General features: G+C 50.6%; 1 protein-coding gene across 4 annotated transcripts; it reads right to left on the bottom strand.

Moving 5' to 3' along the window:
• Positions 1-257: 257 nt before the first annotated feature.
• Positions 258-27,669, bottom strand: FAN1 (FANCD2 and FANCI associated nuclease 1). Of its 4 annotated transcripts, XM_022554640.2 has the most exons (13): positions 26,263-27,666; positions 23,562-23,702; positions 20,688-20,889; positions 18,919-19,152; positions 14,416-14,547; positions 13,689-13,797; positions 12,450-12,569; positions 8,968-9,132; positions 8,375-8,522; positions 4,615-4,718; positions 3,887-4,081; positions 3,161-3,289; positions 258-500 (listed from the first exon to the last, which is right to left on the bottom strand). In XM_022554640.2, exons 1-13 carry the CDS (start codon positions 27,494-27,496, stop codon positions 363-365), a joined length of 3,051 nt encoding a protein of 1,016 aa, XP_022410348.2. In that variant the 5' UTR covers positions 27,497-27,666; the 3' UTR covers positions 258-362. The 4 variants fall into 4 exon arrangements, with proteins under 4 accessions (XP_022410348.2, XP_022410349.2, XP_089762798.1 ...); XM_022554641.3 differs by lacking the exon at positions 23,562-23,702 and having other exon boundaries at positions 26,263-27,669; XM_089906672.1 differs by lacking the exon at positions 8,375-8,522 and having other exon boundaries at positions 26,263-27,665.
• Between the last annotated feature and the right edge of the window lie 219 nt (positions 27,670-27,888).

The following is a 27,888-nucleotide window of genomic DNA, read 5'->3' as shown; positions in this document are numbered from 1 at the left end:
CATAGATAAATTAAGGAATCTCCATTTCCAATATACTTTTTAGAAAGACACATTGTGTATGCGCCTTTTATAAAAGACACAAAGCTGTGAATCCTTTTGGGGGGGGGTTCCAGCTTTCCTATAAGTCAGATGCATCTAGCTCCTGAAACGGCCACCAAGGTTTTGACCTTTTTAAAAGTTCATTACCTGCTGTATGGAATCAGTGAGTGTCCCGAAGCCAATACCAAGGTTTGTGATACACAGACACTGTACAGTGATGAGTCCTTACACTGCCAGGTTTATTACGACAACAACAAAATTAAATAAGATGTAGTGACACTTGACGCTTCTGACGCTCTCAGATGCTCCCAAGCCCACAGCTCTCAGTTGGGGCCCCTGCTCTTGGCTCCGACTGCAGCCACGTGGCAGACCTCCACGTCCGCCCCCAGCCGGTGCAGCTCATCCAGCCAGATCATCTGCTTTTGCGAAAGACGGTCACTGGGGCCCTTCACTTCCACCAGCTGGGAGACAGAAGGGTCATTCAGGTAAGCTACGGTAGTTTCCACTGACAACTACTTAGATGGCTTATCCTCTATGCTGCTGTACTTACATATGTATAGCAACTAAACATACACATATGAAATTCAATGAGAAAGTTTCCTTTTCTGTAGAAACCAGACAGTTCACAGAGAATTAGGAAATCGATTCGTAATACAGCAGTTGAAAAATAGTTTTAAAGCTCACACTGCACTGTTACTCTCCTGCTTAATACCCCTCAATCACTTTTTGTCAGGTCTGCAGTTAAACCCAAACTTCTTGCCATGACCTACAAAACTGTGTAATCTGGTGCCTGCCAACCACACCAAAGGCTTCCTCTCAGTTCGCGAGACAGACAACATCTGCCCAACCAAAGGGTACACATTCATCACGCTTGCTGTTCCCACCGCCTAGGACACGTCTCCCTGTTCTTCACGTGTCTGACGTCTTCTCCTTCCGTGCTCAGCTTAAATTCATCTCTAAGAAGGGTCCTTCCTATGCACTTCTTCATGGTGTTTATCACAAGATAAAACTGCTCATTACATATCAGCTCCATGAAAGCGTAACTGTGTCAGTTTTGTCCACTGCAGATCACCAAAATTCAAAACAAAGCAATAAAAACTATCCAAAATGAAGTATAGAAAAAAATTTTTTAATGAGAGCATTTCAGCAACCTAAGACTAGTTTAATTAGAGTCCCCAAAGGGAAGAAGACAGAGAAAAATATTTGAAGAAATAATGGCCAAAAATTTTTCAAATTTGATGGAAACTAAACCCAAAGATCCAAGAAGCTCAGTGAACCCCAAGCACAGAACCATAAAGAACACGACACTAAGAAACATCATAACTAAATTGCATAATCAGTGAAAAATGAATCTCTTAAAAGCAGCCAGAATTTTTAAAAGCCAGAGGGGAAAGACTACTGATTTCTCGTTGAAAATACAAGCTAGACAACAGTGGGCCAATATTTTAAGGTACTGAAAAAAAACTGTCAACAGAATTCTTTGCCCAGAAAAAAAAATCTTTCAAAAGCAAAGACTTAAAGTCTTAAAATATCAATATATGAAACCTAAATAATTCATTACTAGCAGACCTCCATTTCCAGAAATGTTAAAGGAAGTTCTTCAGTCAAGAAGAGAATGGTAGTACATGGAAATCTGGATCTATATAAAGGAATAACAAACATTAGAATTTGTATCTACATGAGTAAATATAAAGACTCAGTCAGCTGTAGAAAGCAAAAATAATGTGCCACAGGGTTTATAACATGTCGAGGTATAATGTATGAACACAGCACAAAGGCTGGGAGAGGAGATATAAAAATATACTGCTGTTATGTGCATAAAAATATACTGTTGTTATGTGCCTGATAAGTGAAGATCCCATGTGCCGTGGAGCAACTAAGCCCATTCGCCACAACTACTGAGCCTGTGCTCTAGAGCCTGCGAGCCACAACTACTGAGCCCGAGTGCTGCAACTACTGAAGCCTTCACACCTAGAGCCCATGCTCCACAACAAGAGAAGCCACCGCAATAAGAAGCCTGCACACTGCAACAAAGAGTAGTCCCCACTTGCCACAACTAGAGAAAGCCCACACGCAGCGATGAAGACCCAATGCAGCCAAAAATAAACAAAATAAATTTATAAGTATATCCTTTTAAAAAAAAATAGATGACAGGTTTAAAGCCAAACATGAATAACATGAAATGTAAATGTTCCAAATACCCAATTAAAAGGCAGAGGTTGTCAAATTAGATTAAAAAGTAAGACCCAGGTAAATGCTGCCTACAAGAATATATAAGAAACTCAAATATAAAGAAAAAATATGTTAAATATAAGAGAACAGAAAAAGTATCACATTAACATTAACCAAAAGAAAGCTGGAGTGGCTACATATCAGTTCAACTTCAGAGCAAAGAACCCAGGAATAAAGGAAGGTCATTTCATCAAGACATGACAACCCTAGGTTTATACATCGAATAATATATGAAGCAAACATTGATATATAACTGCAAGGGAGAAAGAACCAAATCCACAATTACAGTCAGAGACGTCATATGACACTGGAAGCACGATTCATTAAGAACAGATTAGTTTCTCAGAAAGGACTTGTACCAGAGGTTTTTTTCATCTCAAAACTCAATAATAAGGAAGCCACCAGCCTGTGATGGGCAGCAGGGTGAGGCAAGGGAGGCATCCAGCCTACAACACGTGAGGAAGTGCTCACTCCTGGAGCTTAGAAAACAGCTCCCAACCATCCTGGCCTCCTGGAGCTCACACCTGCAAAATCTCCACCCTTGAGCGTGGACTTGCTGCTAACAGTGGACACAGCAAAAGCAATGGAACTTCACTGCCAAGATCAGCTGCTAAGAGACTGACTTCCGTCTTGCTCACACCCTGGCCCTTCTCACTCACCTGCTCGGATGAAATACGCTGCCATCGGGGGAGCTGCCTGCAGAGAGGCCCACATGCCAGCACCGAGGGCACCTCTGCCAACAGCCACCGAATAACCCCAGCCCTCAGTCCAGCAGCCTTCAAGGGATTCGGCCTTGTCAACCACCATGCTAGAAATGCCTAGACTGTGGCCTTTGATTAAGGTGATCATTAAAGTTACCAACGTGACTTTCCATTCTGGCTCAACTGACCTTAACGTGGTGACTTCGGGAGCTCCACACCACCAGGTCAGGGAGGCCCCCCCGGCAGTGTCGGAAGTCCGTGGCCAGGCGCCGGCACACACCACTGAGGATGGGGCCCCCCAGGCAGGACACAAGATCCTGGACACGGAACACAGGGACAGTCAGCCCTCCCCTGGGACGGAGACCCTGAAGCCCCCCCGCCCAGTGACTGTGAGATGGGGCCGGGACTCCACGTGTCATTCAGCAGAGATGCGTCCAGGAACACCAAGTGCCCTTCTGCTGCTTGTGCTGGGACTCCAGAGCCAGGGGCTAAAATGCCCCCGGCAAGCTCTGGGGACCACTTCTCCTTGGGTCAGTTACCAAGCTTCTGCCCGGTCGGAAACATCCGGGGAGCAGCTAAGGAAGAGGGAATTTGGGGTAAGCACTCAGGAATGTGACAGTGATGACCCTCAGAGGCCAGCAGTCACAGGACAGGGATGGTGTCCGCCCTCCAGGGGCCACAGGCCAGGCCAAGGGAAGCTGCCAACCAAATGGGCAGAAGGCATAAGGGAGGCTTGTTCATGCCTGTGATTGTTCCTTCAGTAACAGAGGCCTGTGGGCTGGGCTACCACACGTGCACACACACACGTACGTGTGTGCGTGCATATATACCCACACACATACACGTGCATGTGGGCATACGTGTGTGTGTTTTGTTACAGTTGCCAAAAGGACACCCCGCATCAAGACCGTCACCTGGGCTTGCTGAAGAGAAGCAAAGCGATCCCAGCTGACAAGGGAGGCCACCCTGCCTTCCTGGGCCTGCCACGCGGCTGCCACCCAGGCCCGCAGGCTCTCCGCGGGGGCACCGTGAATCTGCCGCAGCCGGGCCTCGATGGCCGGTGCTCTGCTGGCGAAGAAGCTGTCCGTGCAGAGGTCCAGCGGGGCCGCCTGTGTGCAGGGAAAATAAGCTCACACTGTGCCTGGGGAGGCCGGAGTCATGAGAAGAGTCAAGATCAAATTTGGAAACTGGCCAATCTGATGAAGTTGACACATTCTTTTTCTCAAAAGACATGTAAAAATTACCTAAGTAATCTGATATAAAAGCAACTTATTACTGGGTTTTTTAGAGTAATAATTTGCAAAAGGAGCTTTTAGGTTAAACTGGTGGAACGCTTAGCCGGCACATGTGACAAAGCGTGTGAGAGCACCCGGGCCCACCAGGGTGAAGCTGAAGAAACTTACACCAAAGGTTTCAAACGGAACGATTCCAGTAAGGTAGGCTTAAAGTTTAAAACTTAACATACTTACATTCTAAATTGTATGAATCACATTTTAAAATTAAAAGCTATTCTTATGGTGGAATTAGCACCAGGATCCAAAAGAGGGGCAGGTTTCTGATGGCTGCAGAGGCGGGGCACCCAGGCAGGAGTGACTCACACGCGTGCAGTAGTGTCTGTTGCCTGAAAACGTGCCATGATTACCTGGTAGGCGTTTCTGAAGGCGTCTGGTATCCCGTCCATGAAGATGACATCCCATAGGAGGAGGCCGTACAGCGTGCTGAAGGTGGACCCTTCCCCGTGAATCCCTGAGACGAAGTCACACACACACAAGAAAAATCCATTTCTTCTGTTTTTTAAAAACCACTACCATATCCTACTGCCTACTCAATTTGAAGAAAATAGCAAATATTTTACATTCAAACGCAAATGCTGTTTTTGTTCCATTCCTAGGTCATATTTTTACATTATGTTGCTTATATACAGAAGCCTTGTTTAAAGGCAAAAAATCTTAGTAATCATGAGAAAATTCAAATGCACGTTTTGGAGCTAGAGTGGAAAAACCTAAGGAACACGTTTAAAAATAAAAGCAGATTCCCTCCTCAGGCTCTGGGGGTTCCATTCGGTGGGTTCGGAGGCGGGGGCATCCCCTGAGGGGCTCTGGGGCAGGGGGCCCCTCGGCCTCACTTGGAAAAGCCCTCTGGGAAGGAGTCTGGGCGCCCTGGGAGCCTGTGCCCTCTGACCCCATTCACCTCCTCCACCCAATAGTCCTCTGCCTCGGCCTGGACACCGTGCCCAGGGTTTCTAAGACTTGGGGTTTTACAGAAAGCTTCCGCGTCAGAGGCCACCTAGTCCAGACGCCCCCTTCACCCCACATCCAGACCACAAGATGGGGCGGTGACCTCAGAGGCCAGGCCCAGCCCCAGGCCGTGTGAACGGCAGAGCAGGGTCCACAGGGCCGGAGCCTCCCGGAGAGAGCCGAGCCCCACCTGGCCCCTCGGCGCACCTGACGCCTGCGCCCCCTGAACAGGCTGTGGCATCTCTCCGGCCAGTGGGCCCCAAGCATCGCACATGAGGTCAGAGGCAGCACAGGTCCCTATCAAGGCCCACTGGAGGCAGCCCTGGCCCACCTCCCCGTCCAGGCTGTGCTGTGCACCCCCTCAGCTGGCCCCTGCCCCGCAGGCCGTCCTCCGCTATCCGCTCGGGCCGCCAGCTGAAGCCTCGCCCTGGAGCCCTGCACCCCTGCCGGGCCCGAGGGAGGCAAGCCTGGCTTTCCACCCTGGACAGCAGCATCCCTGAACCCTGAGCCGTCGGCATGCGTTGGTGCTGTTAAGTCCAATCATTTGGGGAGATCCTTCTCAGGAACTCTGAAAGAAACTTCCCCAGATGGTCTGAGGTCGCCCTCACACCAAACCTTCTCCAGAGGAAAGACCCACAGCAGGGTTCTGCTCAGGTTCACTGCATCAATTTTAATAAAGGGAAAAAATATTTTATAAAAAAATGGAAATCCCAGAATCGGAACTGTCCGTCTGCCTTTCAAGCTCATGGCTAAACTGAAAGCATTCGTTGAGTGAGGCTCACAGCCGGCAGCCGCCTGCCCGGGGCCTGCTGCTCCTCCCTTGACACCGGGTTACAGGGCTCCTGCCACCGCCGCGGGGACCGATCCTGCATTCTGTTCTTTTATTCCTAACCCTCCGGGTCTCCTGTATCTCTGTCCTGACTGGTGTGTGCACTTCGTCCTCAGTAGCATCACCTTCCCGGTAAGTGATACAGACATCACACAGGTTCATCTTAACCATCACCTTGGACACGCAGCAGAGAGAGGCCCGTGTGTTACGAGGTCCCCTCCTGCAGGGTCGTTTTGTGTCCTCACTCATCTGAATGATCACATCACACGCCAGTGAAATGATGTCCTGATTTTCACGAAAATACGTGAAGACACCTGAGTGTTCTTCAACCTAGTGACCCTTCAGCACAGACATGGGGGGGTCTGGCCTGGACATGTGGACCGAACCCGTGGGCCCCCTGGGAGTAACCACAGGAGCCAAGGTCTGGGGTCTGTTTCCAACACTGGGGGGACGGCGGATGGAGGAGGGCTGGGTGAAGCAGGGGGCGCGGGGAGCTCGGCACACCTCTCTGCTTTCCCATAAAGGCATGTTCCGCAGCTTCCATGACATTAATAACAAGTTATTTTTTAAAAAAGGCTAAAGCCCCCCCGCCCCAGTCCCTCCAAGGTAACTGCCCAGCCGCCGTCGTCGCCCTGACGGGCAGCTGCAGCTTCGTCTGCGGTTCCCTCACGGTTTTTATGTTACTTTTCTATTCAGTACATTCACTAAGGACAGAGACTGACCAGTTCCTTTTACCAATTATAAGGCAAATTCTCACGGTCTTTTCTTTAGTCTGGCCTTAGACAAAGCACTGAATTTGCAGCTCCTTCTCCGAGGCTAAAATGGAAGAAAGAAAAGGGAAGAGGGCTCACAGGGACACACACAAGCCGAGCCACCTCCAGTGGACGGGAGGGACAAGCAGACGATCTTAACACAGCTCTGTGCTGCTCTCAGGCGAGCAGGCCCGCGGGTGACAACCCTGAGGACCCGGCGCAGGCCCTGCACGCGTGGGCAGATGGGCGTGGCCCCTCCACTGTGTCTGGACACCGGTGCCTGGGCTGCTGACAGCACACAGGCCGTCACACACGAGTCACCACACGTCTTACTCAGGTGTTTCTCAAATGGCCAGGCCCAGCTCCCGAACGTGGACCCCTTGCCCTTGGCGTCTCCTGGCTGAGACCCGCATGCCGGGGACGTCCCCAGGATGGCCCCGGGGGCTGGGAGGGGGGCTGGGGGCTGCTCCCAGCACTCAGAGGGGACAAAGGACACACAGGCTTGGGAGGAAGCAAGGGACAGGATCCAGGTGCGGGCCCGTCCTGGCTGGCCTGCCGCATCCCCTCCCTGGCCAGGGATGCTTATCACCTCCCTGAGGTTCCAGCGCATCTGCCAGCCGCGGGGTCTCTCCCTCTGGCGCCTTCACCCCCGAGCAGCAGAGACGCCGGGGGCCCTCTCCAGCCCTCCTCCCCTCCCCTCGATGCCCGATGGGAGTCCTCAGCTCCCAGTTCCTGGAACCAGGCAGAATTAATTCCCACTTGGGCTCTACACGGTTCAGAAAACGGCTTCTGAGTGAAACCTACAAAGTCTGAACAAAGAGGATGCCAAGCAGCCCAGAAAGAAGAGAACCAGGGGCACCTAGTCCTGGTCCCGCTGCACATCTGGCCTGAGATACAGAGAGCATCTCATCAGCGGCTCAAAGAGCAAAGTCCCAATCACCCCTGAGGGGCCACAGACCACCTGCCCTGCAGCCGTACACGCCCTTGCACACCCACACCCCCCACCCCCGACACACACACAGCAGCCCAGTTCAGCGGGAACCAGCAGTGTTTCTCTCTTGCGAGGTCACGTCCATCATTTCACTCTGAGGCCTCAGCTCCCAGGAGACGCAGCAGAGCGGGCGCGGCTGGAGGGGCGGGTGATCGCACACGTCTCTTGGGAAGGAAGATGGGAAAAGCTCCAATTCTTACTGACATTTGCTCTCCTCCCTCACATGGGCTAGAGAGCTCATTTTACAAGGAATTTGACCCACAACTCTTCCAACCATGTCTCTGGTGCCAGGCGTGACGTCCTGTCAGGGCTTGGCCCTCCATCCTCTTCACGCCACCCCCCCCCCCCAGACTGCCGGGTCCTCTTGGAAGCAGCCTGGCCCCGGCTGCCCTCCTCTGACCGGCTGGCTATCGGCAGCATCTCGCGGTCCTCTGCCCCGTCCTGTCCCCCTGCCTGACACAAGCTCTGAGGGTAACCCGGCCTCGCTTGGTCCTCGCGTCCCCCCAGAAGGCGCCACCCTCACGGGTGGCAGGTGCGGACATTGGCTGTGGGGTGGGACACCACCCACTGTGGCCACACAGCCCCGGCGTTACCCTGGTCGAAGCCACAGCGTCTGTAATGGGCCAGCGCCAGCTCCTCCACAGAGCACAGGACGGTGGCAGGGGCGGTCCCCCCAGCCTCCAGCACGAAGACAGACTTGCCCGGCCCAGACTGTGGGCAGAGCCGGCCCGTGACGGTCACCTGCGGGGGGGGGGGAGGGGAGGACCGCCATTAGCTTTCCTCCTGCTCCAGCCCTGCACACCCGGCTCTGCTACCCCAAGGACACACTGTCCTCCGCCCCCGAAAGACCGCCCATCCTCAGCGTGGTGCCAGGCCATGTGACCCGCACCTTGGTGCCCATGAGGACGCAGGTCACAGCCCGGCCCCCTGCTCTCTGGGGCCCTGACCAGGCAGGGGGACCTGGAAAGGCTGTGAGCTGCTGACTCAGGAGTTTACAGAGTCACAGCCCCTGCCAGCCCAGCCTCCCAACGCCCAGGTGAGGATGGGGGCGAGGCCAGGTCGCTGCCCACAGCAAGCCAGAGGGTCTTTGGAGTCGACAAGAAACATGCGCTGAAAACCTCTCTAAGGCTGTGTTCAGGAATAAAAACAAAAATTCATCCCAAGTGCCCCAAGAATATTTACTTACATGTTTGACGTCATCCACAGTGACTTCTGGGAGCTGACGGAAGAGGTGCGCGTACTTCTGGCAGCTGGGAGAGGCCCGCAGGCGCACGGCCCTCTGATACAGCGAGAGGCGGTGGCCTGTCCGCACGTCCGGATCCGCCAGCCCTGCTGTGATGCACTTGATGGCCTAGCAAAGAGCACGGTGCCTGTCAGCGTCCTGAAGTCCCCGTGCAGCATCCCCTCGTTTCATGTGACGGGAAACCCCACTGTTAATTAATCATTCATTTTGCTAATTAGTGGTGGGCAAAGCAGCCCTTCCAGAGACAAGGACATTCCCTTAGGTCCCATGCCGAGCACAGAAGCAGCACAGACCCCGATGCAAATGCCTGGGGCACAAGCAGCCGTGCTCCAGACACTATGTCCTGGTCACACGTGTGGACACAGCCTATCTCAGCTGCCACACCCTCAGGAGACGGAGGAGGCTGGGGAGAGGGACCTGGTCCGGGGCGCGCTCGGGGCACCACCCAGGGGCTCGGTACGCAGAGCAGGCACCTCTAGGGCAGAAGCCCGGCCGTCTGACCACCTCCCAGTCCCAGGGAGCCTCATTTACAGGGAGAAGAATCTTAGGTTTGAAGGAGTTATGCATTTTCTAAGGTTATTCAGAGCTGGACAAATAAACAAAAATACTGAAAACTACATGGGATACCACTTCACACCCACTAGGATGACTGTACCCAGAAAAATGGACAATAAAAAGTGTCGGCGGGGATGTGGGAGAAATTGGAGCCCTCGTGCTTTGCTGGCAACAATGGAAAAATGATCCAAATACTGTGAAAAGCGGTTTGGCAGTTCCTCACAAAGTCATACATGGAATTACCACGTGACCCAGCAACCTCACGTCCAGGTACACGCCCACCACGACTGAAAGCAGGGTTTCAAACAGATATTTGTACACAGTAGTGCTATTCACAACAGCCAAAAAGTGGGAACAACCCAAGTGTCCATCTACAGATGGTGGATCAACACAACGTGGTCCGTTTACACGATGGTGTATTATTCAGCCTTGAAAGGGAAGGACACTCTGACACCTGCTACAACATGCATGAGCCTTGAGGATGTTATGCTGCTGAAATAAGCCAGGCACAAAAGGACAAAGATTCCATGATTCCACTTCTGGGTATTTCATGGAAGATTCCTGGAGACAGAAGCAGACTAGAGGTAGCCAGGAGCCGGGGCAGGAGGGAGCAGGAGTAACTGTTTCTCAGGAGCAGAGTGTCTGTTTGGAGGATGAAAAATCTGGGGAACAGACAGTGACGATGTTTGAACAACACGGTTTTGAACTGCTCGGGTCCACATGTGCACAGATTTCTTCCAATAAAGACTACAGCACTGCACGGTCCACAGTTGGTTGGATCTGCAGACACAGGACCTCAGAAATGGAGGGAAACTACAAAGTTATCCGTGGATTTCTGGCTGTGCGGGGGCAGGGGGGGTCGGCGCCCCAATCCCCGAGTTGTTCAAGGATCAGCTGTATAATTAACGCCACTGAACTGTATACCTAGAGATGGTTAAACTGCAAGTTTTCTTTGTTATATATATTTACTACAATAAAAGAATAAAAAATTTTTAAAAAGCCCTGAAAATCAGTGAAGATCAGGCCATCAGAGTGGGGTGGTCCAGAGGAATCAAGCAGAGAACGAGGCGGGGCTGCCGCCAGCTCTGTAGCCCCATGGGAGCCGGGCTGGCCGCAGGGAGGGGCAGCCTCGGGCTCAGCCTGGCCTGGCCGGCTGGCTGCTGGGCACCTGCACGCATGAGCCTCTGCTGGGCTGGCAGGTGCCCTCCCTGGAGACTGATGTAGAGAAGGGAAGGAACGGTGACAAAATAACAGGGGTTACGAGCACGGCCGGGAAGATTCTTGGGAAAAGGCGAAAAGGAACCAGGGTTTTCCATCTGTCTCAAAGATAACCTCGGAGTATGAGTGAACACTCCTATCAGCAGATCCGAGCAAGGGGAAAGTCTATCAACTCTTTGGAACCTTTATTTCAATGAAAGAGACAGGCAGCGTGCACACACCCTCGGTCCCCGCTGGGTGAGGGGCCACCAGAGGCCTCTCCTGCCCTGTCAGCCCGAATCAGTACCAGGCGGGAGCACCACACCCGCCTCCGGGAGAGGAAACAGCTCTCCTGGCTGGAAGCACTTGAGGTAACAAGGCACCTTTTCAGGTTAAGGCAGTAAAAATAGTATGTCATCGTCCGCCGCCATGGTCAAATTTTCCAGCCCTCCATCATCCTGATCCACTTGACCTGCCCCTGGAAAAACAAAAGCTCCCAGAGCCGTAGTGCCCTCTGCTCAATGCAAACACGAGGCTGGCAGGGACAGGGCACCGCAGGTGGCCACAAAGAGGGCTACTGTCGCCACCTCGGGAGGCCCCGCCCTGCTGGCTGCAGCAGCTGGCCGCGAACGGTGTCCTCGGACTCACAAGGTCCCCGCCACAGAGAAGGCAGAGCCTGGAAGGGAAGGCGCCCGCCCTGCTGAGTCAGACAGCACGTCGCATGGTGGGAGGAACGCCTTCCATCCATCTTTCTCCCAGGAGGCCCCGGGCAACGAGTGAATACAACCACCATTTCCAAAACCACCATTTCCAAAACTGTGTGAAGGCAGACACATCTAACCGTCCAGCTCCCTCCACCCCTAGAACTTCATCCCTGAATCCCGACACGATCCCGCTGCTGACACATCCACCAACCCCACGGTCGCCCACATGTTCACGCCCCTGCTACTTCTGGGGTTGGAAGAACACAGACAAAGAAGGATGTTTTAGAAATCAACGTTCTAAATCAACCATAGTCCAATATAAAATAAAAATTAAAAAAAAAAAAAGAAACCAGGGTCTTCCCTGGTGGCATAGTGGTTAAGAATCCACCTGCTGGTAGGTTCTCCCTGGTCTATCAGGAAATCGGCCGGCTGTATTTGCAGCGCCCCTCGCTAACTCTGCTCTTTGTTCTCAATAAACTCACCCTCATCTAAAAAAAAAAAGAATCCGCCTGCCAATGCAGGGGACACAGGTTCGAGCCCTGGTCTGGGAAGATCCCTCATGCCGTGGAGCAACTAAGCCCATGCGCCACAACTACTGAGCCTGCGCTCTAGAGCTCACGAGCCACAGCTACTGAGCCCACGCACCTAGAGCCTGTGCTCCGCAACAAGAGAAGCCACCGCAATGAGAAGCCCACGCACCACAAGGAAGAATAGCCCCCGCTCACCATAACTAGAGAAAGCCCACGCATAGCAACGAAGACCCAACACAGCCAAAAATTTTAAAATTAATTAATTAATTAAAAAAAAAAGAAAACAATGCTCTAAATCAACCATAGCCCAATATAAAATAAAAGTTAAAAAAAATCAACGTTCTAATTACATTTAGATTTTTAAGGTATTAACAGTTTGCTATATTTTTAAATGTATGCCAAACTGAACAAAGGCTGGGCGGCTCCCGCGGCTGAGTACCGGCTCCAGGCGCTTCAGGTGCTGGTGCAAGTTGAGAGCCAGCCGGTCCCACCACCGGCCTCTGCTGTCAGGACAGTACACTTTCTGGGACAAAAGGTTTTCCAGCTCCTTGACGGCTTCCTGTGGCAACAAGGGACACGCATTAGACACCTACACATCAAGAGTCTGCCGTTATACTGAGTAGTCAGGAAAATTGTCAAAGTATATCTATACAGCATCCCTCTCCATTCTAAAGTAAGGCTCAGGACCCGGACTGCCAAGAGGGGCCCTGGGACGTCCCTCGGGAGCGGCCTGAGCTACGGAGGCGCCCCCTGCTTCTCAGCAGGCCCCCCGCCACCTTGTGCAGCTCGGCACTCTCTGCAGACCAGGTCGGCAGCGCGGGCCGGACGCGGTCAGACCCTGGGCAGGAGCGGTGGCTGGGCTGCAGGCCCATGTGCGTCTGGGAACCCAGCCGGTCACAGGGCCGAGGCTGTGACGGGCAGGGGGCAGGACAGGAATGAGGGGGTCTTCACCCAAACACCCCACCTCAACAGGGGGACTTTCTGGTCTAGGTTTACTGATCACGCTTCATGTTCATCTTTGGTGGTTCCCGGATCTCTTTGAAGGATCTAACGCATCTCCTGAGAAAAAGGGCACAAACCCCATAGACACACTCGCAGATTCCCCGAAGCCAACCCCACAGGGCCTCTGGGGCGGGTCCACAGACCCCTCGTGGGGGACCCACTGGCCCAGCCCTAGCACATTCTCATTGTAAAACACCATGTTTCAATTACACAAGTGTCAACACAACAGAAGCTAACTCCAGCAATCTCACAATGTTTAATACGAGGAGGGATACAACCGAACTTCTCATTCGTGATTATAAATTATTTCCAGACCGTCCACTACTGCTGCCAGGGAAACACAAGCAGAGGTGAGGTTTCTGCCTCAGGGGTTTGGGGAGACCCTCCCTGTCACACGGGGGGTTCTGACGGCGGCTAAGCTCCGGCTGCAGAGACCTTCAGCGGCTCCCTGCGGAGCTCTGACCGTCACCTGGCCATCCTGGTGCACAGGCATCAGCTCACAGCTGGCGGAACAGCAGGTCGCCCTCGGCCGTCTTCCTACCGACCAGGAGATGGCAGGTGCCCACGGGAAGCAGGCCCTCATCGCATCGCGGTGTGCTGACCAAGTACTTGGGAGAAGTCATGACCCAGGCAGGCCCCCTCGGTAAGAGCCGGGGGCGGGGGCTTGTGCACTCACCTCGTACATGTGAAGTCTCTGCAGTATTTCAACGGTTCGGGACAAAATCCTCGTATAAACCCAACCAACGGTAAAACAGCGGAGAAACAGTGGTAACTTCTCGTGGTATCTAGAACAAAGACGTAGGCCAGCAGTTTAGTGCTTTGTTTATGTATTGTAAGACAATCACAAGAAGTGACAGAGCAGACTGAATTCCTACCTTTTAAGAAGATATATTCGGAACACTGCCTGTCGTGTGCGGTTTTCTACACCACAAATCTACACTCTCACAGCCACCCTTCCGAGGTCCCCCAGAAAGCGGTGTGAAATGAGGGCTGCAGGTCAGCAAACGCCCGCCCTCGGGCCAGACACAGGGCCCCCACCTGATTTTATACAAACCCAGCGGGATTTCCACGTTTCTAAATGGTTAAAATAAGTCAAAAGGAGAAAAATAGTCTGTGGCCTGTGAAAATTACATGAAACTCACATTTCGGTGTCTGCAAACACACCTGCATTGGGACAGCCCCGCCCACTCGCTCCGGTGGGTGGGGAGGGCCGGGCGCGCTCACAGCAGGACAGAGGCCAGTGAGCATGTGGCTGGCAGAGCCTGACCACTGCCCAGCTGGCCCTCCACGGAAGAGGCTACCAACCTCTGTCCGACAGGAACCCAAGTTCCTTAGTTGTTCTAAGCAGTTAGAACAACTCGGCTAGACAGTAAACTTTGATAGGGACCCGAGAACCACTTCACCTCAGGGACGGGTGGCCTTTCAGTCCATCCCAATCCTGCTTTGCACACCGAGCGAGCTCCCTGGCTTCCTCCCAGGCCCCGCTGGCCATCGCGGTGGAGATGTCGTTCAGCATGTGTGCGGCCGCTGCGTACCTGCAGGAGGCGGGGGGGGGCCAGGCCATCCAAGCTTCAGGGGTGAACGAGCACTGACACACAAAATTCCACATCCTGTCCACCACATGTAACTATGCTTTTGAAAATACGAGCGTTACACTTTACCTCAGTAAAAATTTGACGTATACCCCACGGGAGTGGCCTAGAAAAACTCAGACAGGCTACCCAACCGGAAAGATGAAAACATTCACACCGCACTATTACATAACACATCCCATTATATGCATGTAATACTGATCCGCGCTTCCTTTCTGACTTTTGATGCTCATCCATCCATTCATTCATTCAGCAATTTGGCAACCCTGTAAACAGGTAACTGACTTCAGAATTACACACAAGCGTGGATTTGGTAATTTAATCATTGAGCCAGAGGCACACAGAGGGATGCTGCCCGAGCTAAGACAACTATTTGGGATTTTCAAAAATAACTTCAGGGACAGTCTTTGGGAGACGGCAATGCTGAAGTGTTATGAACACACTTCAGTGAAGAAAGACAACTTGTCAGTGCACCTGAGACATTCGCCCAATCACTTTGAGGGCACCGTCATTGCGTTCTGGACTCACACTTAAAAGAAAAAGCATGCACGAGCAATATGTGCAAATACTATCACATAAGAGTAAAAGATAGATGTAGAACTGAATCACTTTGCTGTACAGCAAAAATTAACATTGTAAGTCAACTATACTTGAATAAAATAATTTTTTTAAAAAGAGAGTAAAAGAAATGGCCTCTAAATATAAAAATTTGCTCATGAACTCTTCGATCTAACTCTCTTATAATGTGCAACTGGACAATTCTAAGGTCGATAAGGAAAGAGAAACAGGGAGAGGGTGCCCGGAGGTTGGCCCACCCGGCAGGAGTGCCCTCCCGCCAACCAAGCCCCCTCTTCACGAGCCCATTGAGCCCAGCACCAGCCCCACGGTGCCGCCATCGCCGCCTGCACGGTCACCAGCCCTCCCTCCCGTCTCCCAAACCTCCCCCCCACCCCTGCGCTGCCAAGAACAGTATCCCTCCTGCACCCCGATCTCTGTCTCCTGCCCTCCGTACACCTGGCTGAGAGCACGGCTTCCCCGCAGCCCCCCTCAAGCAGGGACAGCTCTCCTCACTCAGGGCCCAGACGGACGGAAGCATCCTCCTCCCTCCCACCTCCGCCTCCAAATCCTCCTTTCCTCCTTGAAAGCCCCCACCTCCGAAGCCCACGCCTCCTCCTTGCGGGCACCTGCCAGCGCCCCCCACCCCTGTCCCTGTCCCCTCTGCCTTGGTCTCCCTGGGTCTTCCGCCACGATGGCCACGACTTCAGAATTCCCCACCTCCTTCCTCCCTGATAACACGATTCTCCAACCTCTTCTCAGCCACCCACGTGCCCGTGGCCACTGAGACCTTCTGTCCCCAATGGACCGAGTCACCCTCAAGATGCTGACTTCGAGCATCTCCTCCACTGATCCCCGCCCCCAATCCTTCCAGCTCGTTCACTGCTGACAGCAGCTCCCCACCTTCACCAAGGCCCCACCTCCAGCACGGTCCCTGTCCCAGCCATAGTGCCTCCTGTCCTGCAGGCCCACAGACCACGCCCGGGGAAGAACACACACCGGCCACAGCCCCACCCTGGTCGGGGTGCCCTGGCCGCTCACTCCTCTGGGCCTGCACCAACTCCCCGAATCGTGCTGAAGACGATCGCAGAGCCAGGCCGGCTGGTTTCGACATGTGCTCGCACACCTCGGCCCAGCCCTGCTCGAGGGGTCCCCAGCCTCCACCACGGCAGCCTCAACCCTGCCCACACCCCGGTCCTCCCGCAGGTGCTCCGGGGCCCAGGAGGTCCCCTCCTCCTCCTCCACCGACGGCCTCTCCCTTTCTATGGGTTTATCTGCACGTGCACAAACACACACACACACCCCCGAGTATCTCCTACCCTTAAGACACCAGGGAACTAGACCGCCCCGCCGTCGCAGGCCGCCACAGCAGGGGCTGCTTCTCCAAAGCCCATTGGAACCGACCTTCCCCTCCCTGCGCGCGGCTCCTGCCATCCACCACCCACCCCCGTGGGCCATCCCACTCGACCTCACTGCCCTTCCTCCGGGCGTTCAATCGAGCCCCATCCTGACACACCTTCTTCTCCGGTCCGCCCACCACATACACCCCTGGTTCCCTGCCACCGGGGGCGGCTCCTCTGTGCTGTCAAACCCCTCGGCGCTGGCTGCCAAGCTCCTTCCTCCTCTTCTCCCTCAGGGACCTCATCCCCAGCCGCGTGCTGGTGACTCCAATTCCTCTCCAGACCAAGCTCCGTCCTGGGCTCCTGACGGCACGCCCAGTACCACACGGGGCAGCTTCAGTGATGGGGCTGGGGGCATCCCCACCTGGCACCCCAGCCCTCCCCGCCGAGTCCCCCATCTCATCTGATGGCACCACCGCCCACACCAAAACTCACTCCTTTCCTCCCCACGAATCTAATCACTATCACAACCACAATGTAATCAGAATCAAGTCTCGCCTTTTCTGCCCCAAAGCAGCTCGCACGTTCACTTCTCTACAATGCCCGCCACTGCCAGCCCAGCCGAGACCTCCATCCGGACCACCAACGCTCAATTAGACTCCTGCCGCCCCCCAGCCACCACTCCACGGGACGCTTTTATAAAACGTGCACCAGATCCCTCGCCTGCCTAAACCCCTTCCCCAGCTCCCCATCCAGCGGATATGACCCAGTCGGCTCACCAGGGCTCTGAGGCCCAGCGTCCCCTGACCTGCGGTCCTGCCCAACCTCCCCTTCACACGGCCCCTGAGGTTCTGGCCAGAGGTGAGCAAGCTCTCTCCTGCCCACGGAGCCTGGGCGCGGGCACCCAGACCCCTGCAGGACCGGCTCCTCCTCATTCGCAAGCCTCAATTCCAACCTTTCGGGGACACTCTCTGCCTCACAGTATCTACACAGGACTTCTCCAGCCCGCCCCGCAGTTATCATATTATTCTGTTTTCTTTCCCGTCTTCCCCAGTCAAGCGCAACCCCACGGCGGCAAAGACCCTATCTGTTCACACTGCAGCTCCACCACCGGGCACGTAATAGCTACTCAACACTCAACCCACGGGCACTGAATAAATGAGAAAAGAAAAGAAAGGATCGATTATTTCAAGTACCAAGGTGGTGGGAAAGGTTCCTCAGGCCAGGTGCCACACTACTGGCGTTGTATAATCCCCCCTCCTGAAGTCACTTCAACCAGATTTCATTTCCGTGCTACAGCCCTCTGCATAACAAAAGAATGTTGACTTATTTTTAACATTTATAGGATACTACTTTCTAAAGAAAAGACATGATGGTTTATTTTTTCTCCCTAGCCTCCCCACTTTTGAACTTGTCAACCATGGTTTTGTCAGCCATAGAACTGAAAAGCAACCTCCCTTAGGTACGCGGTAATGATGACAATTCTACCGCTAAGATGCACCGAGCAATCCCCACAGGCCAGGCTCTAAGCACGCCTCACATATCAGCACAGATCTGTGGGAATGTACTATTATCTCCCCATTTTGCAGATGAGTAAACTAAGGCACAGAGTAGATTCATGGTTCGTTAGAGAGACTGGAGCCTGGCTTCAGAGTTCTCACCAAAGAGAATAGCACCAAGTCACTAAAAACAAAGATGTAAAAGGACATGAGACAAAAGAAAGTACAGTCAGAAGAAATATTCTTACTAGAAGATTTGACTAAAAAAGTTATTCTAACTGAACACAAATAGGATATTGAATTTCCTGATAACTATGGCAAAATGGGCTAAAATCAGTTTATACTGACCCTGTTTTGATACAATAATCTCAATAGTTTATTTTTTAAAGCACATACTAGACAACACTTAAACAACTTTCCTAAAATCAAATATCAGAATCAATTTCTGCTAAATTTGAGTCATAAACCTTAAATCAAGAATCAAAAGTGAGGACTTCCCTGGTGGCACAGTGCTTAAGAATCTGCCTGCCAATGCAGGGGGCACAGGTTCAAGCCCTGGCCCGGGAAGATTCCCACAGGCCGCGGAGCAACGAAGCCCGTGCACCACAACTGCTGAGCCTGCGCTCTAGAGCCCGTGAGCCACAGTTACTGAAGCCTGTGTGCCTAGGGCCTGTGCTTTGCAACAAGAGAAGCCCGCGCACCGCAACGAACAGTAGCCCCCGCTTGCCGAAACTAGAGAAAGCCCACGCGCAGCAACAAAGACCCAACACAGACAAAAGTTTAAAAATAAATAAATTTCTTAAAACAACGATTTTGGCTATGAACTCATGTTTCTGTTGTGGATGGCAAAAAATAATAACAAAGTCTTCTACATAAATTTTAAAATATACAGATTTCATAGAGAGCAAACACGCCCTTACCTGATGAGATCCTCTCTATCCTGGAAGATTTGGGTTTTCCGACTGACGGTATACCTGGGAAACTCCATGCGGCCAAGGTTGACCAGCAGCACTGTAGAAAGCTGGCCCTGCCCGCCACAGGCCGCCTCCTCCTCTTCCACCTCGTGGGTCAGTGAAAACAGCAGCAGGACCCGGGAGAACACGGCCCGGGGGTCTCTACACACTCTCAGAGACTGTCCCGCCCAGTCTTTAGCTCTGAAAAATACATGATATGGAAATAACTCTCTGGCTTTTAAGCATTTGGATGTCAGATTTCACAAATTATTTCAAGCTAAACAGCATGCGTTATTCTAAGCCTGAAGCAAATCTCCCACCTCCAACTGTGTGACTTAAAGCATTTCTTAACCTCTCTGGGGCTCAGAGCCCCACCTAGGAACACGGTGAGGATTAGATGAAATTGTATCTACAAACGATTTCACGCACTGTTTGCCTCAATAAAAGAGCAGGATAGGGTTTACGCTGGTCCTGAACATGTGAAATACCAGGAAAACTCATAAAAGTGTTATCAGCAATTCTCAAATCTTGACTCCAGTGACACTTGAGATGAAATAATAGGTATTTATGTAGAACGTCACTACCAAAGGCTCTTGGTAAGGCGGCATGTTAAGTCCAGGGCCCTCTGGCTCCAACAACTGCAACACCACACACGGCAGGGTTTCGCTATTGACATCCGGGCCGTGTAACTCTTTCCTGGGGGTGGGATGCCCAGGCTGTGAACTAGAGGATGCTCAGCTGCATCCCTGGCCTCCGTTCACTAAATGCCTGTAGCACCCACTACCCACCTTAGTCATGACAATGAAAACGACTCCAGACGATGCCAGGTGTCCCCTGGAGGGCACAGTCGCCCCCAGCTGAGAGCCACTGGTCTAGTGGAGGACCTCACACTTTCCTACCAGCCCAAAAGCTATTAAGCCAAAAGCAGAGTGGCATCCCTGGGGCGTGCAGAGATCAGTGCCACCACCAGAGCCGAGAGGACACAGGGGTGGGATTCCCATCACACCACCATTTACTTGAGGACCATTCACCTACAGAGACTGCCAGAAAACACCCTTCTCCTCCATCTCCATGCGGAGTCCCAAGGAGGTCCAGGGGACCGACATTCCAAACTCCTATAAGAATAGTAGTTAAAACTGCATTTTTCTTGAATAAAAAAATATTAGAATTTGCCAAGGGCCTAGTGCCTCTAATCTCTTGCCTCCTGATTTTTCTTGGTCCTAGAAATCAGTGTGGTATCTTAAGAATTAGGAATAATAAACCAAGAAAGAATCCAGTCTTTATAATAATGGTTCACCGCCTTCTCAACCTAACTGCAATTGAAAAAAACAATTACAATCTGAAAACATGTACCACCCATCGTAAGAGTTAATATGTGCTATCAGGACTTTCCTGGTGGCGCAGTGGTTAAGAATCCACCTGCCAATGCAGGGGACATGGGTTCAAGCCCTGGTCCGGGAAGATCCCACATGCCATGGAGCAGCTAAGCCCGTGCGCCACAACTACTGAGCCTGCGCTCTAGAGCCCACGAGCCACAACTACTGAGTCCTCATGCCACAACTACTGAAGCCCGTGCACCTAGAGCCCGCACACCGCAACAAAGAGCAGGCCCCGCTCTCGGCAACTAGAGAAAGCCCATGCGCAGCAACGAAGACCCAACGCAGCTTAAAAATAAATAAATTAAATACGTGCTATCAACATTTCAAATGTTTTTACTATAACAATAGCCACAAAACCTTTTCAAAATCACTGCACCAATGCCAGGCTGATTCTTGCGCCAAGTGCAGACTGAAGGCTGTTTGGCCAATTTGAGAAATGCGTTCACCAGCTGCTGCTTCTGCCCACTGGGATTCACCAAGTGGAAGGTCTTTGCCAGGGCTTTCAGTTCCGGAGCAGAAAGGAGCTCGAGCACCTCAGACAGTTCTTGCAACTCAGATTCTGAAATATTAAAAAAAAAAAAAAAAAAAAAATTTAAAAGTAGTTTTTAAATAAGCTTACTGTTTTCTAGATTTATTTACTTTGAGAAGAAAATTCACATGCAAATAAAATGAAATGCCACTGTAGAAATTTTAGTTTGCCAAACGGATTGTTAAAAATTATGGAAAACAGATATTTCACAAATGTTACAAAACAACAGAACTTCTCACTAAGAAGTAAAAGAAAATCTGAATAAAATAAAGACCCACGTGGATAGCCACTGGTACAGCGCTCACAACAGAACCTACGGCTGGGCCTCTCCAGAGCAGGTCAGAGTCAACTCTTCATCAGCTGTCCTCTCCCCACACAGGCCCGGGGCTGAGAAGACTTTCATGGGGTCACTTGCTCGGCACACATGTGTGCATCACACTATTAGGGGACCCAGACAGCAAGCCTGACCCCCGGGATGCAGCTGAATCAGAGCTGGCTGGTCTCTGCCTTCACAGCATCCACAGCTTAGGGCAGGGCCATCTTCCTCCAGGCAGCAAGTCCTCACTGCGTGTACACTGCCTGCCAGGTAGCACCTGCCCAGGGCATACAGCGAACAAGCTGCACCTGCGCCCACAGGGAGCTTACCTCCTAGCATAATAAATGTCAGGGCTGACAACTGCCACAAAGAAACACAAAGCTGGCAGCAACATGGACGGACCTAGAGATGATCATACTAAGTGAAGTAAGTCAGAAAGAGAAAGACAAACACCGTATGGTATCACTTACATGTGGGATCTAAGATATGACACAAATGAACATAGCTATGAAACAGAAACAGAATCACATAGAGAACAGACTCGTGGTTGCCAAGGGGGAGGGGGGTGGGAGGGATGGATTGGGAGGCTGGGATTAGCAGATGCAAACTAGTATATATAGGATGGATGAACAACAAGGCCCTACTGCATAGCACGGGGAACTATATTCCATATCCTGTGATAAACCGTAAGGAGAAGAATATAAAAAGAATACATGTATGTATAACAATCACTTTGCTGTACACCAGAAATTAACACAACACTGTAAATCAACTATACTTCAATAAAATTTTTTTAAGATAAATAAAAGGAGGAAGAATGAACTAGGAAAAAAGAAGAAAGAAAAGCAAAGCTGGGTAAGGCAAACTGGACTGGCGGGAGGTGGCCGTATTTAAAACTAGGTGGTCATGCAAGTGCCCGACAAGGTGACACAGAGCAGAGCTGGATGACATGAGGGGGTGAGCCGAGTGGGAGCAGGCACAGGCTCTGAAAGAGGGGTGCACTCAGCCAGAGCACCGAGGGAGCAGAGTGAGGGGATGGCCAGGGCTACACCCCACTGGGCTGTGCAGACCACGGTGGGACCTGGGCGGGACTGAGGGCAGCGTTAGGCCACTGGGGTTCTGCTTTTGTTGAGTAACTGTCATTTAAAGGTAAGTCAAGGCTCAGGGCTTCCCTGGTGGCGCAGTGGTTGAGAGTCCGCCTGCCGATGCAGGGGACACGGGTTCGAGCCCTGGTCCAGGAAGATCCCACATGCCGCGGAGCAGCTAAGCCCACGAGCCACAACTACTGAGTCTGCGCTCCAGAGCCCGCGAGCCAACGAAGAGTAGCCCCCGCTCGCCGCAACTAGAGAAAGCCCACATGCAGCAACGAAGACCCAACGCAGCCAAAAATAAATAAATAAATTTATTAAAAAATAAATGAAGGTAAGTCAAGGCTCACCTGGCTTGCCTGTTACACCTGTAGATTTCTGGAACCTGCACCTAATCTTCCGGGTCAGGTGAAGACACAAGCTCTCCAGTGACCCTGATGGCCTGATATGAGGGAACCCGGGGTCCCACTGCCTGATCCCTTACAAGCCCTCACATCCACGGAGCCTCCAGGCCTCTCCCCCAAGGCTCCCCACTCCCCCCAGCCAGGCCCACCACGTCACCCTAACTGCACTTACTTACTGCTCTGCACTACAAACTCTGCCGCACAGAAACCGTCTGGCTTTGGCTTGATTCCCCTATTTCAGTCTAAACTGTGAACAACTTGAACCCAGGACTCACATCTTTCATCCTCCTTATACCCACGTTTCCAGTACAATATTGTACTCAACACAGGTAGGTGCCTGGTGAAAGCCACTGATGAGGCAACCAAGGTTACCTCATATTCACATGGGCTTAAATCAGTGAAACAATTCCTGAGACAATCAACCTGCAAATTATAAGAGCTGTCTGTGTGTGCATGGGGGGCAAATTAAGGTTTTAGAGACGATACTAGCTTCAAACAAACCAGCTTTGTTCCATCATAAAGATGAGAAAACTGGGTAAGAACAGTCAAGCTCTTGCTGGAAGGAGAGCCAGGAGGGATGAGTTTCCCCTGTGGACCCAGACACCCATCTATCCCTAGGTGACTTTACGGGACTAAGCCTGGGACCATCAGAACACAGCGGCAGGCAATCTTTTGTTATCCTAGGAGTCTTAACTCAGGCTGAGGATGGCTTTAACAACACATGAATAATTTGTTGTCCTAAGAAGATTCAAAACTCAATTTAAAAAGACATACACAATTACTATTTACCAGGCACCAGTCAGGAGATGTCACCAAACTAACATCACCCTCATTTTGCAGAAACTGGATTCCCTATGTCGGATTTTCAATTTGGTTCCCCTGCACAAACCGTACCCGTCTGCAGGAAGCCTGCATGCGTCAACTCTCTAACCACCGGGGTTAAGTCAGCGGAGATCTCCTCATATTCCAGTTTGTTCATCTTAATCCAGCCAAATTTACGTTGAAAAAGTCTGACATATAACTTCTGACCGCTAGCTGCAACAAAGTTAAGAAAAATAGTGAAAAACCTTCTGTTTCTTCTCGAAAACATATACTATAATTTACTTTTGTAAACTGAGGTGAGTAAAACAGGCTGTTAGAAATACACAGAGGCTGACCCAACGGATCTTCCAAGAAAATCATGTTCTTCCTTTGGAAGACGTAACTTATTTCAAACAGAGTCCCGTGGCGATGTCTTCTTGGCCTGTATGCCTGTCACTGCAGGACAGGAGAAGCATGAGGACGCAAAGCCAGCCCTGCCCCCCCAGTTGTGCAAGTCTTTGGAACTGAGACTCCCTTTTCTCTTCTATTATAAAAAGGAAGGGGGGGTGGGCAGTAACACCATCTTCCCAAAGTTGGTGAAAAGATTAAACACGATGACGTATTCAATAATTAGTGTATAAACCATAAAAAAAGTTCCAAAGTTGGTAATGATTATAGGCCATTTAAAAACCTAAGACCCAGGTTCCCCACTTTCTAGCCAACATTTCTACTCCCTCAAGAGAAACCCCCCAGGGTTCCCGTTATTTTATTCTCTCCTTTCGGTTTAATATGCGTTATTCTATTTTTGGCTGAAAATCATCTGAAAAGAATTTTCCAAAAAAAGTCTAGCTTTGGTGGGGTGGCCATCTCTAAGGCAGTGATCTCCACCAAGCTATTTAATTAATCTGGTCTCAAGTTTTCCTATTACCCAAATTATCTTTAAATTTCTAACTCTAAAATGGTATGGGGACTTCCCTGGCGGTCCAGTGGTTAAGACTCCACACTTCCACTGCAGGGGGCATGGATTCGATCCCTGGTCAGGGAACTAAGATCCTGTACGCTGCATGGCACAGCTGAAAATTTTTAAAAATAAAATAAAATGGTATGACTGTATTTGTTACATCTTCAACATTTATTTCCCTTTTTTCTTTAAAGAGACAAAATCGACTTGCAGTAGTTATTTTTACAACAGAGACACTGTAGATGATTCTCTGTGGAGAGCAAGCCACAAGAATCTGCAGAACTTACATTAGGAAACTGCTCCTATTTCTCAATCATACTGAAGCCAGGGGCCACCAGCTATTCAAACAATTGCTCACATGAATGCAAGCAGCATCCAACCAAAGATCTGTGACCACCCTGGATACGACAGTCAGTGGGGGTCATTCACACCCACATCGGGGGAGGCCAGTGCAAGTAGAGATGGAAGCTGTGTGGACACTTTATAAACTGTGCAAAGGGCTTCCCTGGTGGCACAGTGGTTAAGAATCCACCTGCTAATGCAGGGGACATGGGTTCGAGCCCTGGTCCGGGAGGATCCCACATGCCGCGGAGCAACTAAGCCCGTGCGCCACAACTGCTGAGCCCGCAAGCCACAACTGCTGAAGCCCACGCGCCTGGAGCCTGTGCTCTGCAACAAGAGAAGCCACCGCAATGAGAAGCCCATGCACGGCAATGAACAGTAATCCCCGTTCGCCGCAACTAGAGAAAGCCCACGCAAAGCAACGAAGACCCAATGCAACCAAAAATAAATTTATAAAAAAGAAAAGAAACAAATTTTTTTTAATATGTTAAAAAAAAAAGAACTGTGCAGAGAAGTATCACCCACGTGTTAAAAAGTAACACAAGCAGAGCCATAGTTTCCCTGTATGAGTGTAAAACCGAAGCCTTTCTCTTAACCATTATTGGTAACACTCAGGATTTCTTTTTTTTACTCTACTGGGACTCAGGCCTGCTACTATTACTAGAGGTCAGCGTGGCCCCCAGGTAAGCTTTTCCTACTCGGGAGGTACTCAGTTGCACAGAGCCATCAAGGCCCTTTGGATGAGCAGCCATCAAGGGCCGGGGGGGTGAGGGGGGGGGGGGTGTGGGGGCGCTCTTGCTCCAAACCTGCGCTATTGGCTCAGAGCCACCGCCGGCTGCCAAGGAACTGAGGCATGTTTTTAAACGTACTAATTTACAAAATTTAAAAAGAAAAGAAAAAAAAAAGACCAAAAACGTTTTTAATGTACCAATTTAGCTTGAAAGTTTCCACTTCCTGCACACCCTGACTTTAAAAGGCAGAGTCCAGGCAACTAAAATATTGTTGGAGGAAAAAAATACGCCTGAGTATACCTTGGTTTGTTTTTTCCCTGTATTTTATTTTCATTTTTGAGGAAATGGCCTGCAAAAACAACAAAACCACCTAACAGTCAGCTTGATTATGTGCCCGAAATGCAAAGCACACTTTCCTAAATCACACTGTATTTTTTTTTCTAATCTGGGAAAGGTTGTTTTACAACCATCAAATATACAAAAACAGGACAAAGAGCTGCTTCCAATACAACCAAAGTACAGCTTGTAAGGATGATACTGCAGAAGCAGACATCACCAGGCCGAAAAATCTTGTCTCTTTTACAGGCATATCTTTCTCTAGATGAACTCTCATTGGCTGTGGTTCCCATGAGTACTCCCAGGGGACTCCCAAAACCACACTGACTGCTTGTGGTCATGAGATTTCTGCCTATCACATCTCAGACCAAATCAGGGCAGCAAAGGGGAAACAAAGCCTCGAAAGCAAACAGGTTCAAGATACCTGATAATTGATGAAATTTAGTTATAATGCCCTTCTCGTGCTCATCAAAGAGCATCCTGTCTTCTTCATTCTCAAACACGGCTTTCAGCACCATGAGGAAACTCCGAAGGTAGTAAGGATGGTCCGGCGGTGCTGGACTTGTTACACAGGAAACATCACAGCTTGACCCCTGCTCCAAAGGAATTCGGTCAGTGCTTTCATTCTTTGAGCCACTGTCACCTTCTGGAGGAAGTGCTTGGCTGTCACTCCATATAGAAGCATCGTGTGTAGAATTATGAGATTTTGCCTCCCAATGTGATGACTGGGTTGGAGCTTGTGAAACAAAAGTCATTTTTACCTCTTCACAACCACCTGCTTCACAGTTTTCAACACTTTTATCATCTGTTCCTTTGATACTCTCCTGCTTTGCAAGATGGTCCTCTGAAGCAGACTTTAATTTATGCCCAAGAGTTAAATCTGGTGAAGGTAACACGGGAGCATTATCTGAGAATAATTCCTGTGCAGCCGTTAGGCCTTCAGCTTCCATTATTGTAGAGCCTCCCACAATATGTTCGGGAGTGCTTGGTTCCTCCAGAGAATTACAGGCAAACATGTTTTCCTTTTGAGAACTATTCTCCAAAAGCTGATCCTGGCCTTCCATCTCTGAACACTGATCCACCAGGCTCCTAACCCCTGTGGACGAGAAACTCTGTGGACTCTGATTGGCGAATCCCTCATTCTTATCTATTGATCTTTTAGCCTTTATGTATCTTCTGGACAATTTAGATGACAGGCTTCCCAGAGGGATGACTTTCACATTATGATGTCTCAGCCCATCTTGATTTCTGCACACTGCGTCATCATTACTCTTAAAATAGGGGCTGGTCTGCTGTTTTATGCCCATTTTTGCTGCATCACTTTGGCCAGGGGTTAAATTGATCTTTGATGGTGACGACTTCTCTGGCGTTACATCTTCTAAGGCAATATTGGTCAAATCTACTGTGGACACATTTGAACTTAAGTCAACATGCCCAGGGTCAGCTGGAGTGATGTCACCATTGTTAGCACACATTTCATCAAGGTGACGGTTTAGGTCGTATCTTGGCACCATTTTACTACAAATGGGGCAGGCAAGTTTAACAGGCGGTACGTTGTTAAAAAACGCAATAATAGAGTTAGATTCATTTTTTTTAGTTTTGCTGCTCGATAAACTTCTACGAGGTCTTTTTTTGGAGGATTTCCCTACAGACATCATGAGTATTAGAAAAGCTGGGTGTTTCAAGTAGTAAAACACAAGAAATCACCAGGGAAAGATAGCAATGATTTACTTTTACTCCCCTGAATTGAAATGATAAAAAGTAGGATTCTATTGGACTTCATGTTATTCATTTAGTCAGTTTCTTCTCCCTACAAAATAAAACGCATGTGGATTAATAGCATTTTATGAATTCCACAACAGAGGGGGTAAGCTCTAAAACGTACAATGGCAGAATCTCATGGGATGAGAAAAATCCTGCGCTTGGAACATAAGACCAAGGCCTACTCTCAGCTGTCCACGCGACCTGAAGTGTGTCCCTTAGCCGAGAAATGACATGGGGATAAGTTCTAAGACTTCTCTTTAAGATCGAAAATCAGCCGTTTTAAAAA

The sequence above is a fragment of the Delphinapterus leucas genome, chromosome 2, assembly GCF_059928025.1.
Source record: "Delphinapterus leucas isolate spDelLeu-1000000601 "Yukka" chromosome 2, BTC_Dleu_Yukka2, whole genome shotgun sequence".
NCBI classification, from domain to species: Eukaryota; Metazoa; Chordata; class Mammalia; order Artiodactyla; family Monodontidae; genus Delphinapterus; species Delphinapterus leucas.
The sequence above is the reverse complement of the archived record's forward strand: the minus strand, read 5'-3'. Positions and strand labels throughout refer to the sequence as shown.

Coding starts and splice junctions, on each gene's coding strand:
- FAN1 (XM_022554640.2), bottom strand. CDS start 27,496: ATGATGTCTGTAGGGAAATCCTCCAAAAAAAGACCTCGTAGAAGTTTA. Junction 20,890..23,561: donor TGCAGGCTTCCTGCAGACGG/GTACGGTTTGTG, acceptor TTAATATTTCAG/AATCTGAGTTGCAAGAACTG. Junction 19,153..20,687: donor GGTGCAGTGATTTTGAAAAG/GTTTTGTGGCTA, acceptor TGTATTTTTCAG/AGCTAAAGACTGGGCGGGAC.